Here is a 12,453-nt window from a genome sequence, read left to right as displayed (position 1 = left end):
GTGAACCTTTTCAAGTTTTTATTGCTGTTTTGCCACTGGAAAGATTTCCCGTCGCTTCCTCATTCGCTGACACCAGTCTCAGGAGCAGCAAATGAGGAGTAATCTTCTCAAGGTGCACGCAGTCAGCAACACAATCCAGGTAGAGGTTCCTCACTCTCTCCATGACTGATTTTTTTTTGACTTTTGATAAATCATATCAAGGATTACAGGTGGGAAAGATAAGTATTTTAATTTGGTTTGACTTTTTAAAATCATAACGTAAGAGAGAACAATTTTCTTTCGTTCTGCTGGCAAAGGATCGGACCTGTGTAATTGGTTCCTCTGCCTCAGCATCCAACTAGAGCCTCTTCCTTACCTAGAACTCACCCATGGCTGTGGCTAATAGACTGATGGGAAAGTGAGGGAGCAGGTAAAGAAATTCAGGGTGAACCTGGAAAAAGGTAACTATTTGCGGGATTAGGAGGTCAGCTCAAGCAGTGCACCCAAACTCATGTTTTTACTTTAAACTTCAATAGAAATAACATTTGGGAATAGAGCACATTGGTGGTGCTGGTCACATTTCTAAGGCAATGGAAGATTCTTCAAAATTGGGGACTGTCCCTAGAAAAATGGAACAGCTCGTTGATTAGTTTTACAGTTTGCAGGGCGCTGCACAATGTTATGACTGCATACTTTCAGTTTGTGTTCCTTGTTGCGGGGCTTGCATGCCCTATTTCTGTTCTCTTATTGATTGTAACCTTTATGTGAAACCAAAAATTATAAAAACCAAATAAAACCTTTGTGAAAGAAAAATGGAACAGCTGACAACTCTACAGCAGTTTGTGAGTTGTCAAAGTAATAGAAACCACCAGCGTGGCACTGTTGTGTGATCTGGGTCTTATATGTAATAATTTGCACTGGGATGCACCTTTTTGGGTTTCCAGAACACTGACATGTTATGAAATTTCCAAAAATAAATTAGCACTTACTATCTTATTTGTCCCACAGCTGAGTGAAAAGTATGGCCCAGTATATACAATTCATATGGGCATGGAAAAAGTTGTAGTGCTCTGCAGTTATGATGCCGTCAAGGAGGCCCTCATTGATAACGCGGATGATTTTGGTGCTCGGGGACACATGCCTCTACTGGACAGGATAAGCTCAGGAGGACATGGTAAGAATTAACTTAGAGTATGTATCTGTCGTTTTTACAGTGCCTTCATTGGACAGGAACTACATAGGCTGTTTTTGTTTGATCGAATTGTGAAGAATTAAAGGAAATTTTGGAAACTTTCACCTTTTGGTTTGGTTCCCTTTATTTCTAAACATTAACAGGGTTATTCACAAAAGGGTGAAGAGTTTGGAGAAGGCAGGAGAAGTGAACATTCTAGGCCAAAATAATGAAATAATTAATATTAAATTTGGAAAAATTCTCCAATGCAGCTCACTTTGCAAATCAGCTATATTGGCCTAGAGTGTTCACTTCTCTTGCCTTCTCCAAACTCTTCACACTTTTGTGAAAAATCCTGTTAGTTGCTTCTAGGTAACCAACAAGAGAGACCTGTTTTGTTTGGAAGCTGCCTTAGCAGAGCCACTGAATTTATTTTGCAAACTTTCCTGCATCTGGATGATTTTAGTGAACAATGATCCCCAGCGCCTCTTAAATGTGTTCCTCAAGAACTATTTAGGATCAGGGTTCCATTTCACCATACCAAGCTATGATGCAGGCATGTCAGACTGGTGTTATTTAGACAACATGCAGCCCTCTTGCTCTCACTACCAGTCTAGATATGTATTATAGTGCTTGAAAGATACACCTTCCCTTAAAGTGACATTAAACTCAGGAGTTAAATCTTAAAAATTGCATCTTATTTGTGTATCACTCGGCTGTAGATCCTCAAATCATCTCTGAATTGGTGCTGACGCTGTCCTTCCTTCTGGAGGGGGGCTACTTTTGTTCCCCATAGTCCCTGTGTGTGTTGTAAAGTAGCCACCGATCCAAGCTCGCTCCAGGGATAGATTATAAATTCAATACAAATGAGTAAACTAAACGTGAGATTCTAGTCAATCACGGGAGCAATGTTGGAGTGGTGGCTACTTTACAACACACATAGGGACCATAGGGAACAAAAGTAGCCACCCTCTAGAAGGAAGGACAGTGTTAGCACCAATTCAGAGATGATTTGGGGATCTAAAGCCGAGTTATACACAAAAAAGATAAATTTCAGTTAATAGTTAAGGTGCTTGAATGCATTTTTGAGATTTAACTCCTGAGTTTAGTTTCACTTTAAGTCCATGTATACTCATTCCTGGTGGAGAAAGAAGCTGCTTTCTTAATTTTTTATTGACATCAAGTTTTAGTTTTGCAATCTAAGTATTCAATGCAATTTAAGTGGTTTTGTAAATGGTTGTAGTCATTATGGTCAGGGCTGACAAATAATTACATATTTGTGGTCATGTAGCTATAAAATATTGCATATAACTAATGAGTATTCTATGTGCTGGGAGCAGGTGAATCTGTAGGCTTCTTTTCACACCTTTTCTAGGCTCTCCTTAGCTCTTATATTAAAAAGCCAGATGTTTATAGACCTCAGTTTGAGTTCAGCTTTAAGTATCTGTGGCCACATTAAATCTAATTAGCCCCTTGTTAATGTATTATACTCACCATTATACTGTTTGGTTTGGCATGTCTGTCCAATGTAAAGAGTGTCAGACAGGCACATAATGAGAACTTGCTAAAAAGCTATTGGTAAAACGTTATGTGGGCCCCCCCAAGCCAGAGGGAATTTGCTTAAAATGTCGGTGAACTTGATTAAACAATTGTGTAATAATGATGGTTGCCAGTCAAAAAATTATGTAAGCAGTTGTGTCTCATTGGGGCTATACATCATTTTCAGGAGTGGTAGCCAGTAACGGGGAACGATGGAAACAGCTACGCCGATTTTCTCTGATGACCCTTAGGAATTTCGGAATGGGTAAAAAAAGCATTGAAGAGAGAATCCAAGAAGAAGCCCATTTCCTTACGGAAGAGTTCAGGAAAACCAACAGTATGTACAACACATAGGAGCCCAATTATAAAAGCAGTTGCATGGCTATAGCGTTGCACAGTGCTGTGCTTTACAAAAGTGTGTAGTGAATTGTTTGAGTTGTGACTTCAAAGCAAGTGTAGCCCCAATCATGTAAATAGATTTGGGGAGGCGAAGGACCCAGTCACGTGAGCTGTCACACTCCAGCCTCTCCTCCAGTCACAGAGTGCTCTCTGCATTGTTAGGCAGAGAGTACTCCCTATGACACTGCAGGATCCACACCCCGACCTGCATTTTATGAATGACTCATAAAATGCAGGTGCAGTGTAGATTAAACATTGAGGAGACCAACGGAGAGTTTATTGCAACGTGACACTGTCTATGTAAAGTCCACCCTCCTGTCCTTATTATACTCACAACTTTAGTGCTCCCATTCTGTTCCCTTCAGGTAATTTACAGTGTCAGACACAGACAAAGGAGTAGCATGTGAACACTGGAGAGGTGACTATCTAGTGGTCATTTGATGAGATGTTTTAAACAGACACCATCCTTTTGCTACAATTTATTTTCAGTAAGTGTACTTTTTATTTTTTTTAATACCCAGCTTTACCTTGACCTGACTTTGAAGTTACACTTCTGGCTAGATTCTTACATGTTTATGATAATTGCTATAGTATAAAGCATTTTGTAAACTATATAAAACCTGTATAGTAACTATACAGTTAGCAAAATGTTTTACAAAATAAAGTGATACAGTACAGTCACAGTACAATGCAAGACTGGATGTGAGAGCTTACATTTTTATGGTACAGGACTTTTCTAGCCACGGGGCTTTCTCAAAGCAGCTAAAGGAAGACCATTTCATATCTTACATGGCGTCCCTCACTAATTTATGTACCACTTTGAGGAGTAGGTCCACCAAAAAGTAACAGCAGTGATACATTGGTTATAGGTAGTGTTTTACATACCATGGATACCGCAGAAGTGAGATGCTAAGCTCTCTTGCTGTCCACCTGGGAATTTGGGTGTTCCAATCTACTTTTGTACATTCCAGCACATATACATAATATCAAATCGATTAAATATATTAATAAGGATATTGTGAACTCCTTATAATGACCGCAGCCGATGTTCTAACCCAGGAACACACAGTACAAGGATCTGCCCTGTAGAATCCCAGAGATATATAAGAAGCTGGCAGGTTGTTTACAATATATCTAAAACTCAAGAACAAAAATGCACCATTTTGCACATGACCAGTCCTTAGATTTTGTGGCTGCATCAGTTTCATATTTTTAACCACTTGAAGTCCGGGGTATTTACACCCCCTTCCCTTCAGTACAGCGCTGCATGACGGAATAAATGTCAGTTAAAGTACCGCAGCGCTGAATACTGAAAAATGGCCTGGATGGGAAGGGGGTTTAACACTGCGGATGTCAACTGGTTAACATTATGTTAGGAAACAATTATTATTACCCAATTTTTTGGTAAAATATAAAAGACGAGGTCACGTCTGGTAAATGGACACCAAACATTTCATGCCTTAAAATTGCACCTGCGAAATCCATACCATACACAAAATTGGCCATAGCCGACGCTTTAAACGTTTTTACCGCTCATCAGCTTAGTGTTTTCAGTAATTAATGGCCCTAGAATTATTGCTCTCAATGCAACATTTGTGGCGATATGTAACATGTGCGGCGTAATGGTCGCAATTGCAATTTTCGCACCTATGCGCACGCGACTCATGTTTGCATGTATGTATGTATGGGTGAGGGCTTTACACATTTTTTTGTGTTTTTAAAATGATTTTTCATGTGTGACTATAATATATATATTTTTTTTACAACTTTAATTTTTTTTTCCTTTTTTTTTTTCTCACTTAACTTTATTGTTATCACATAGGGGGCTAGGAATCCACCCTATGTGATAGCAAAAGATGTGTCAGGTCTGATGCTTCCAGGGATCTAGTAAGCTTCCTCTGGAATTAACTGAAATCTCAAACCATGCAACCAGCCTTCTCAGTTCTTTTCTATGAACTACTCTCCCAACTATTTAATGGAGCTGAAGAGGGGGGAAGGGGTTTGAAGTCCAAATCAGGGGAGCAGCCTAGGGTGAGAATCAGTGTTCCTCCATAGATACAGAACAATGAGTGAGCATTGTCTCTCTAGGATGGGAAGTGTGTTACTTGCAGGCTCATCAGGTCAAAATGAAGGGGGGAAAAATAAAAAATTAAACCAATGCAGCCACCTTAAGGTCTGGTAAGTTGTAATATATTTCTGTTTTTGTGTTTATATATGCTTTAACTCAGCATCTACCAGAAAAAGGAATATCAGCTTTGGTGGGAGTCACCCTCCAATATTGTATAAAGTAAATGGTTTGTTAAGTCATTACTTTCTCTTTCTTACAGGTCAGCCTGTGGATCCAACTTTCTATTTTTCCAAGGCAGTTTCAAATGTCATCTGCTCAGTGGTGTTTGGAAACCGGTTTGAGTATGAAGACAAATGTTTTCTCCAGCTTTTGGCCTTTTTCAATGAAATTTTCAGAGGTTTCAGCTCTGTTTGGGGACAGGTAATTTAAACGTTCTGGACCATCTAAAAAGTGCATTTATATGTTATTCAACTTAGTTATGCATTGCACCCCTGACTTGACCACACTCTGCAAATATCTTCTAGATGTACAACGTGTTTCCTAAAGTAGTGGGAAAGATACCTGGACCTCATCAGAAAATGTTTAAAGCTATCGATGGCATTCTGGCATTTATTGCAGAAAGGGTGAAAATACATAGAGAGACCCTAGATCCAAGTTCTCCTAGAGACTTCATTGATTGCTTTCTCTTAAAGATGGAGCAGGTGAGTTTAAAATGTTATTAAAGTTAAATGATTTTTAAGATATTTCAAACGCTGATTAAATCACTTTAAATGGATGCTGCTCCTCGATGTTTAAAAGTTTTAGTTTCCTGCAGAAATAGCTGGTCCCCTTAGCACTGGCCCTGATTTTCTGTTATAGGGTGGTACCTTTCCTTTGCAGGGTCCTGTGGAGCCAGCCTTGTGTGTGTCTCCACAAACACACAGGCATAGCAAGGCACAACACTCCACTTCCCTCTGCTCCCCGCTCTTCCCTCATACTTCCTCCCTTCTCTATGGACAGCTGCTGGAGACTATGCTGTCCTTTGTGATCTTGTACTGGACAAGAAGTTCAGGAAAGCCAAGCTGTAGGGTTGCCAGATGTCCAGAATGAATCCAGACAGTCCAGGTTTTGAGTCCTGTATGTGCTGTGTCCAGGTTTCCGGCCAGCCGTCACAATGTCAGATGGACAGGGGAAACCACGGGGTCCTGGTGTTCCAAATTGAGTGCATAGAGGAGGCACGGAACACAGAAGGACACTAGAATCAAGGAGCAAGGATGTCTCTGAAACACAGGGTGTCTTGATAGAACAGGGGGTTTTGCTTCAGGCAGATGTGTTGCTCACTATCTCTTCTCTCTCTCCTGGCTGTCTCTCCTCTCTCTCTTGGCTGTCTTTCCTGGTTGTCTCTCCTCGCTTTTCCTTGGCTGTCTCTCCTCGCTCTCCCCTAGCTGTCTCTCCTTGCTCTCTCTCTCCTGGCTGTCTCTCCTCGTACTCTCTCTCCTGGCTGTCTCTCCTCGCACTCTCTTCTGGCTGTCTCTTCTCATTCTTTCCTGGCTATCTCTCCTCATTCTTTTTTGGCTGTCTCTCCTCGCTCTCTTTCCTGGCTGTCTCTCCTCACTCTCTCTCCTGGCTGTTTCTCCTCGCTCATCCTCCTGGCTGTCTTTCCTCATTCATCGTCCTGGCTGTCTTTCCTTCTATCTCTCCTGGTTTTATCCTTGCTGTCTCTCCTCGCTCTCTCTCCTGGCTGTCTCTCCTCGCTCTCTCTCTCCTGGCTGTCTCTCCTATTTCTCTCTTCTGGCTCTCTTCTCTCTCTCCACTGGCTGCCTCTCCTCGCCCTTTCTCTTGACTATCTCTCCCCACTCTCTCTCCTGGCTGTCTCTTCTTGCTTATCCTGGCTTTCTCTCCTCGCTCTCTCCCCTGGCTTTCTCTCCTTGATCTCTCCCCTGGCTCCCCTCTCTCTCTCTCTCTCTCTCCTGGCAATAAGGCTTATCTAGCAGCTAAGAGTTTGGACATAAAATGTATATAAGCTGAGACAGAAACTGACAATCCAAATGGCACTGGAGCAGGATTGGAAGGAGGGATCTCCCAATGAGGAAGTCTGTTTCAGTGACTAATGTCTAAGTTAGGGTGATCAGATTTTCCTTCTATACGCTATTAACTACACCCACAAAATTACGCACCCATTTCAGTAAAAAAGTAAACAGTATAGATAATAAGTAAACGTTAACTATACCCATAAGGGTACCCTAGGATAGAACCCAGAAAGAAGTTCTGCAGCAAATGTTGGGTATGACAAGACAGTGGGGGTGGTTTAAAGGAGGATGATCAGTCCCAGTAACTGCATCCTGGTACTGTAGCAAAACAAGTGTTCTGGAGGTCTATTATGTAAAACCATTCACAGTTTTGAAGTATATTTTTGTTTGTTGTGAAAGGATTGTGAAAGAGCAAGACATCAGTATAGAGCCATTGTGATCGATGATTTTGCTCAGCTCTTAACTTTGAGTTTCCTTCTTAATTCCTCAGGAAAAAGATGTACCACACACTGAATTTCACAAGGAGGGTATTTTGAATACAACATTTGATTTGTTTGGTGCTGGTACAGAAACCGTCAGTACAACGTTGCGTTATGGACTGCTGATCCTGCTTAAACACGCAGATGTTGAAGGTTTGTGCTGTTCTTGAAATAAGATTGTGCTGTACATTTGCAATGTTCTTTTTTAGTTATGAATGCTTCTAAACTTTAAAGGAGACGTATAAGGATTTTGTGCATAAAGTTAAAGAAAAATCAAGTAAATATTAAAAAGTTTTATAATATTTGTTTCCATTCTCCGTGTAAGCCACCGGGTATTGAATTGAACCATTGTTATGTCTTCATTTACTAGTTTAATGTAAAGACTCTAGTTTACAGGACTTAATAGCTCAAGCTAAAATATGCACACACAAGTGAATGAGTCGGAACAGTGACTGCTCCCTTCCATCAGCCAAATAGAATCCCAAAGCAGGCTACTTCTACCATGTTGTATCTTTAGATAGCCTATAAGGCTCTGTGAATCATTTGTCATGTATTAAATGATTTTTGGGGGAAAATAATTTTACCGTCTTGACTTGTTCTGTAACTGTAATGTCTTTCTTATATTGTAAAGTGCTGCACAAACTGTTCGCACTATACAAATCCTGTATAATAATAAAAAAATATATGGATAGCAAAATACAGATACAAAACATCAGTTTAAAACCATTATAGTTACCCTTTAAAACTGAAACTTTGTGCATTCTGTGCCCTGTCTGTGTGTTTCAGAGTTTCCAAAGCTTCCTGTCTGGTTACACTGTTATCAACAGGACAGGAAGTGAGGGTAAATTTTGACACTAGAACCCCAAATAGTAGCTGACAGGAATTCTAATCCTTCACACGATATGCAAAACTAGAAGAAAAGATTTGGGCTTGACATACACTGTAATGGCTCATGTATTTCAGCAATTAGTAAAACCTTTAATACTGAATTCCAGACAAACAGCTTCAGTAAATACAAATTAGATATTCGTTTTATTTTATTATAGACTTTTTAATTTTATTCAAATGATTTCAGAAGTTTCAGTTGACCGAAGGAAAGCATTAAATGAACACTCATGCAGATCTGAACCACTTGCCCTTGCCTCCTATCTTTACAGAATGCATCCATAAAGAGATAGACAACGTCATTGGCCGGAACCGGGCTCCTTGTATTGAAGATCGGTCACGCATGCCATATTTGGAGGCTGTGATCCATGAGATTCAGAGATTCATTGACCTCATACCAATGGGAATCCCACACAAAGTAACTCGTGACGTGCACTTCCGGGGCTTCATCATTCCAAAGGTGAAGAGACAAGCACCATCCTAGTTTTTCATCTGGCTTAGTTAGGCAGTACAAAAAGTAATGATAATATGCAAAGTGCAATACTTTATAGCAACGAATCAGATTTCACTTTATTGAAGATAGACCAGTTAAAGGTTGATTGTGAATGGTCCCTGTGGTCCCATATGTACCGACTTTGCTCACATTTGGCTTTACCTAAGAAGAGGCTTAGGGCCAAGAACAAGTTTGTCTACCTGTTGCAAAACGGTGTCTACATTTCAAAATGCTGAGAGGAATTTCTGATTCAAAGATATAAAGCATGCTGCTTTGTATTATGTCATACCCAGGCTTATACAGCAGTGGTCTCTTTGTATAAAAAAAAAAAACATTTTATTAGGTTTTTCACACTTTTCTTGGCAGTTAATAAAACATTATGATCCCAGTAATAATCAAATTGGATGTGAACTGCCCCAGACTAAAACTGAATAAAGCAAGAGCAAACCAACCTTTGTCCTTTTGGTAGCCAATATGAAGTATGTACAAGTTTCAGCACATTGATCAGTAACAATTCTGCAGTACGGTTCTGGGTGTGATTATATAGTTCTCAATCTTAAGAACAGACATTGAAGCAATGGCTGACCTTATTACATATGTATAATAATGACTCTTTCTTTCTAGGATACCACTGTGTATACCATGCTCAGCTCTGTTCTCCGTGACCCCAAGCAGTTTAAATACCCCAATGAATTTAATCCAGGACATTTCTTGGATGAAAATGGGAAATTCCGTCGGAATGAGGGATACATGCCTTTCTCTTCAGGTATGCATCACTATGTTCTACTTGTTTGCCAACTACTGTACTACACACATAACATTACCTGTATTGCTACACCTCTAAGATGATGTGAAGGCAACCAGGATGCATAAATCATCTGAGAATTCAGGTATTATTGAGTACAATAATGGAAGCAGCAGCCAGTTTTAAACAAACAAGGAAAAGGGTCTTCAAGTGACATCATACAAAAAGAAAAAAGCTAAACCCAATGAATTATTTTAGGCACTTTGGCTTTGACTTTTATATTAGTCTGGTCTTGATACCACCCTTGCAGTGATGTCTGTTTGTTGTATGTAACCATTTACCAACATGTTGCGATTTAGTAGACATTGACCTCCGGTTTAAGCACCCAACAGTCAAAACGTTCATATTGCATATTACATATTTTATATATCACAGTTAACAGTTAATGGCTGGCTCTATTTAGCTGGGACCAGGGAATATGATGACAGGAGCATAGTAAAAATCCAGGGCAGAGCAATAGAATACAATGCTGACACACAGGAGAGTAGGAACATGATATGGGGATACAGATAGGATTTTATTGTTTTGCCAGATGATGGTAAATGACTTTCACTGTGGTGCAGAAATTGGAAGCAACTGGTCTTCACCAGAGTCTTTGATGGTGCGGATGAACTTGTGCAACAGAATAACTCCCTTTATATGAACCACAAGAGTGCCTAGCTGGACTAACATAGACAGAGAGAGATAGACAGAGTTCTAGAAAACTGTAGACATATATGGATAGACAAAAGTATAACCAAGAGCAACAATATACACATACAGATAGAAAGGACACAAAAGCCAATTAAAGGTCAGATCAGGAACAGGTGCCAGGAAAATATAGCTCTAGAATGCATGCCTACGATTATATCATCATTGGGTTCCCGATGGCCAAAGCAGAACAAAAGATGGCAGTGCCAGTGAGCGTAGACCTGTCTTTGCTGGAGAAGAGCAAGCTGGAGTTTGGCCACCCCTGGACTAACTCTGTAAACCAAGCAATTCATCTTCCTTCTAACGCAGCAGAGCACTCAGTATATAAAAATGTTTCCTGATTGGTTTCTAGAGATTACTGCAGTTTGCATACTGCTCTGTGTTTTTTACACTTTCACTCTTGATTCTGTCATTCTCCATGTCAACAGTAATTGTCATGTAGATATTTCTATTTCTCCAAGCTGATTCTCTCTCTCTCTTCACAGGAAAACGGATCTGCCTGGGCGAAGGTCTTGCGAAAATGGAGCTCTTCTTGTTTTTCTCGACCATTTTACAAAACTTTACCTTGAGATCTCCGGTGGACCCAAAAGACTTAGACCTGACACCATTGATGAGTGGATTTGGGAACATCCCGCGTCCCTATGAACTGTGCTTTATCCCACGCTAATCAATAGAACTATGGAACTTTATATTGTTATCTTAGGGTTTCAAGCAGTAAAATGATCCCTAGCACATTGATATCAGCATAAAGCGACAGACAGTGGTGTATTCTGGTTTGGGGCTTCCCTAGGCAAGACAAAACTCGCCCCCCCCCCTCACTAAATGTACCCCACTCTGCCATCTTTGCCCCCCGCCTCTTCTGTCTCTGGGGCCACTCGACAAATTTTCTTCTCTCATGGGGGCCGCTTGTCAAGTTTCATATTTTAAAATAAAATGTAACTGTATCCGGTTTTGTACTAAAGACACCAATATACACACAATAAGGCGCTATTCATATCTGTAGGTTTAGGTGCGATTAGGGATTCCTGCGTCAGAAACTTGCGTTTTACTGCAGCAGAAATCCCTAATCTGGCATTTACAAGTGGCAGCTGTCACCTATTCAAGTTAATGATCAGGTGACAGCAGCTCCATGTAAACGCCTGCACACCGCATGTAATGATATGTGATATGATTACATGCGGTTAGAAAACACTCCCCCTGTAACAACCCCAGTCAGTGTCCCCCCACACACATTTAATATAACTACCACTGCCACCCCCCCTAAAATACAATCTAGAGCCCCTGGCCCCCTTCTCCTGCTTACCTTGTTGCAGGGAGGAGGCTGTGAGGCAGCACGTCTGTCTGCGATTGATTTGTGAGGTCTGCTGCAGACCTTCCCAATCGATCCTGCACAATCCTTTCGGCCAGCGTTCACTGAAAGAGCGCTGGCAGAAAGGATCCGAGTGCCGGCGCAGACTCAGCTACACGGTCTGCATCCGACAGAGATGCAGACCGTGTAGCTGCTCCCGCAAGTCAGGTATGCGGTCCGTGACCGCATACCTGACTTCTGAGCTGGCTGTGGGTCACAAAGTACCGGTTCACGGGTCGGTACATTGAGACCCCGGCCTTTTTGCAGGAAGTCTACTCAGGCGTGGAGCAATTCTCTGAGCAGTTGGGGAGTTCTTATAGAGGCCCTAATGAGTCAGCTTCCTTCAGCTGGGCTCATTACCACTACCATTCCAGCCTCCCTGCAATCCCTCTAGTGGAAAAAAATCTGCATACATCCTGAACCTGGCACACACATATATGCCATTCTGGATACACCCAAGTGATTTCACCTGCCTACTGTCACAATACATACAACGAAGTTCATGTCTAAAAACTAAAAAAATAACTTCTTGTATTTTTATTTTTAATAAACTATTGTTTTTTATTTAAACCTTTAGTGGTTTTCAGT

At 40.9% G+C, this 12,453-nt stretch overlaps 1 protein-coding gene across 4 annotated transcripts in view; it reads left to right on the top strand.

The window, feature by feature from the left end:
• LOC108797795 (cytochrome P450 2G1-like) overlaps positions 1–11,184 on the top strand; it is a 12,054-nt gene extending 870 nt beyond the window's left edge. The window contains exons 2-9 of one of the 4 annotated variants that reach the window (XM_018569450.1): positions 988–1,153; positions 2,880–3,026; positions 5,416–5,576; positions 5,681–5,857; positions 7,656–7,797; positions 8,802–8,989; positions 9,647–9,788; positions 11,003–11,184. In XM_018569450.1, the coding sequence (XP_018424952.1) occupies positions 988–1,153; positions 2,880–3,026; positions 5,416–5,576; positions 5,681–5,857; positions 7,656–7,797; positions 8,802–8,989; positions 9,647–9,788; positions 11,003–11,184 (1,305 nt within the window). Of the gene's footprint in view, positions 1–139; positions 146–987; positions 1,154–2,876; positions 3,027–5,415; positions 5,577–5,680; positions 5,858–7,655; positions 7,798–8,801; positions 8,990–9,646; positions 9,789–11,002 lie in introns of all 4 variants that reach the window. The other 3 variants (XM_018569449.1, XM_018569451.1, XM_018569452.1) reach the window with 3 other exon arrangements.
• Positions 11,185–12,453: the final 1,269 nt, after the last annotated feature.

Source organism: Nanorana parkeri, unplaced genomic scaffold (genome assembly GCF_000935625.1).
Source record: "Nanorana parkeri isolate BGI_ZX_2015 unplaced genomic scaffold, ASM93562v1 scaffold1337, whole genome shotgun sequence".
NCBI lineage: Eukaryota > Metazoa > Chordata > Amphibia > Anura > Dicroglossidae > Nanorana > Nanorana parkeri.
Note: the sequence above shows the minus strand (reverse complement) of the source record. Positions and strands in the feature narration are given on the sequence as shown.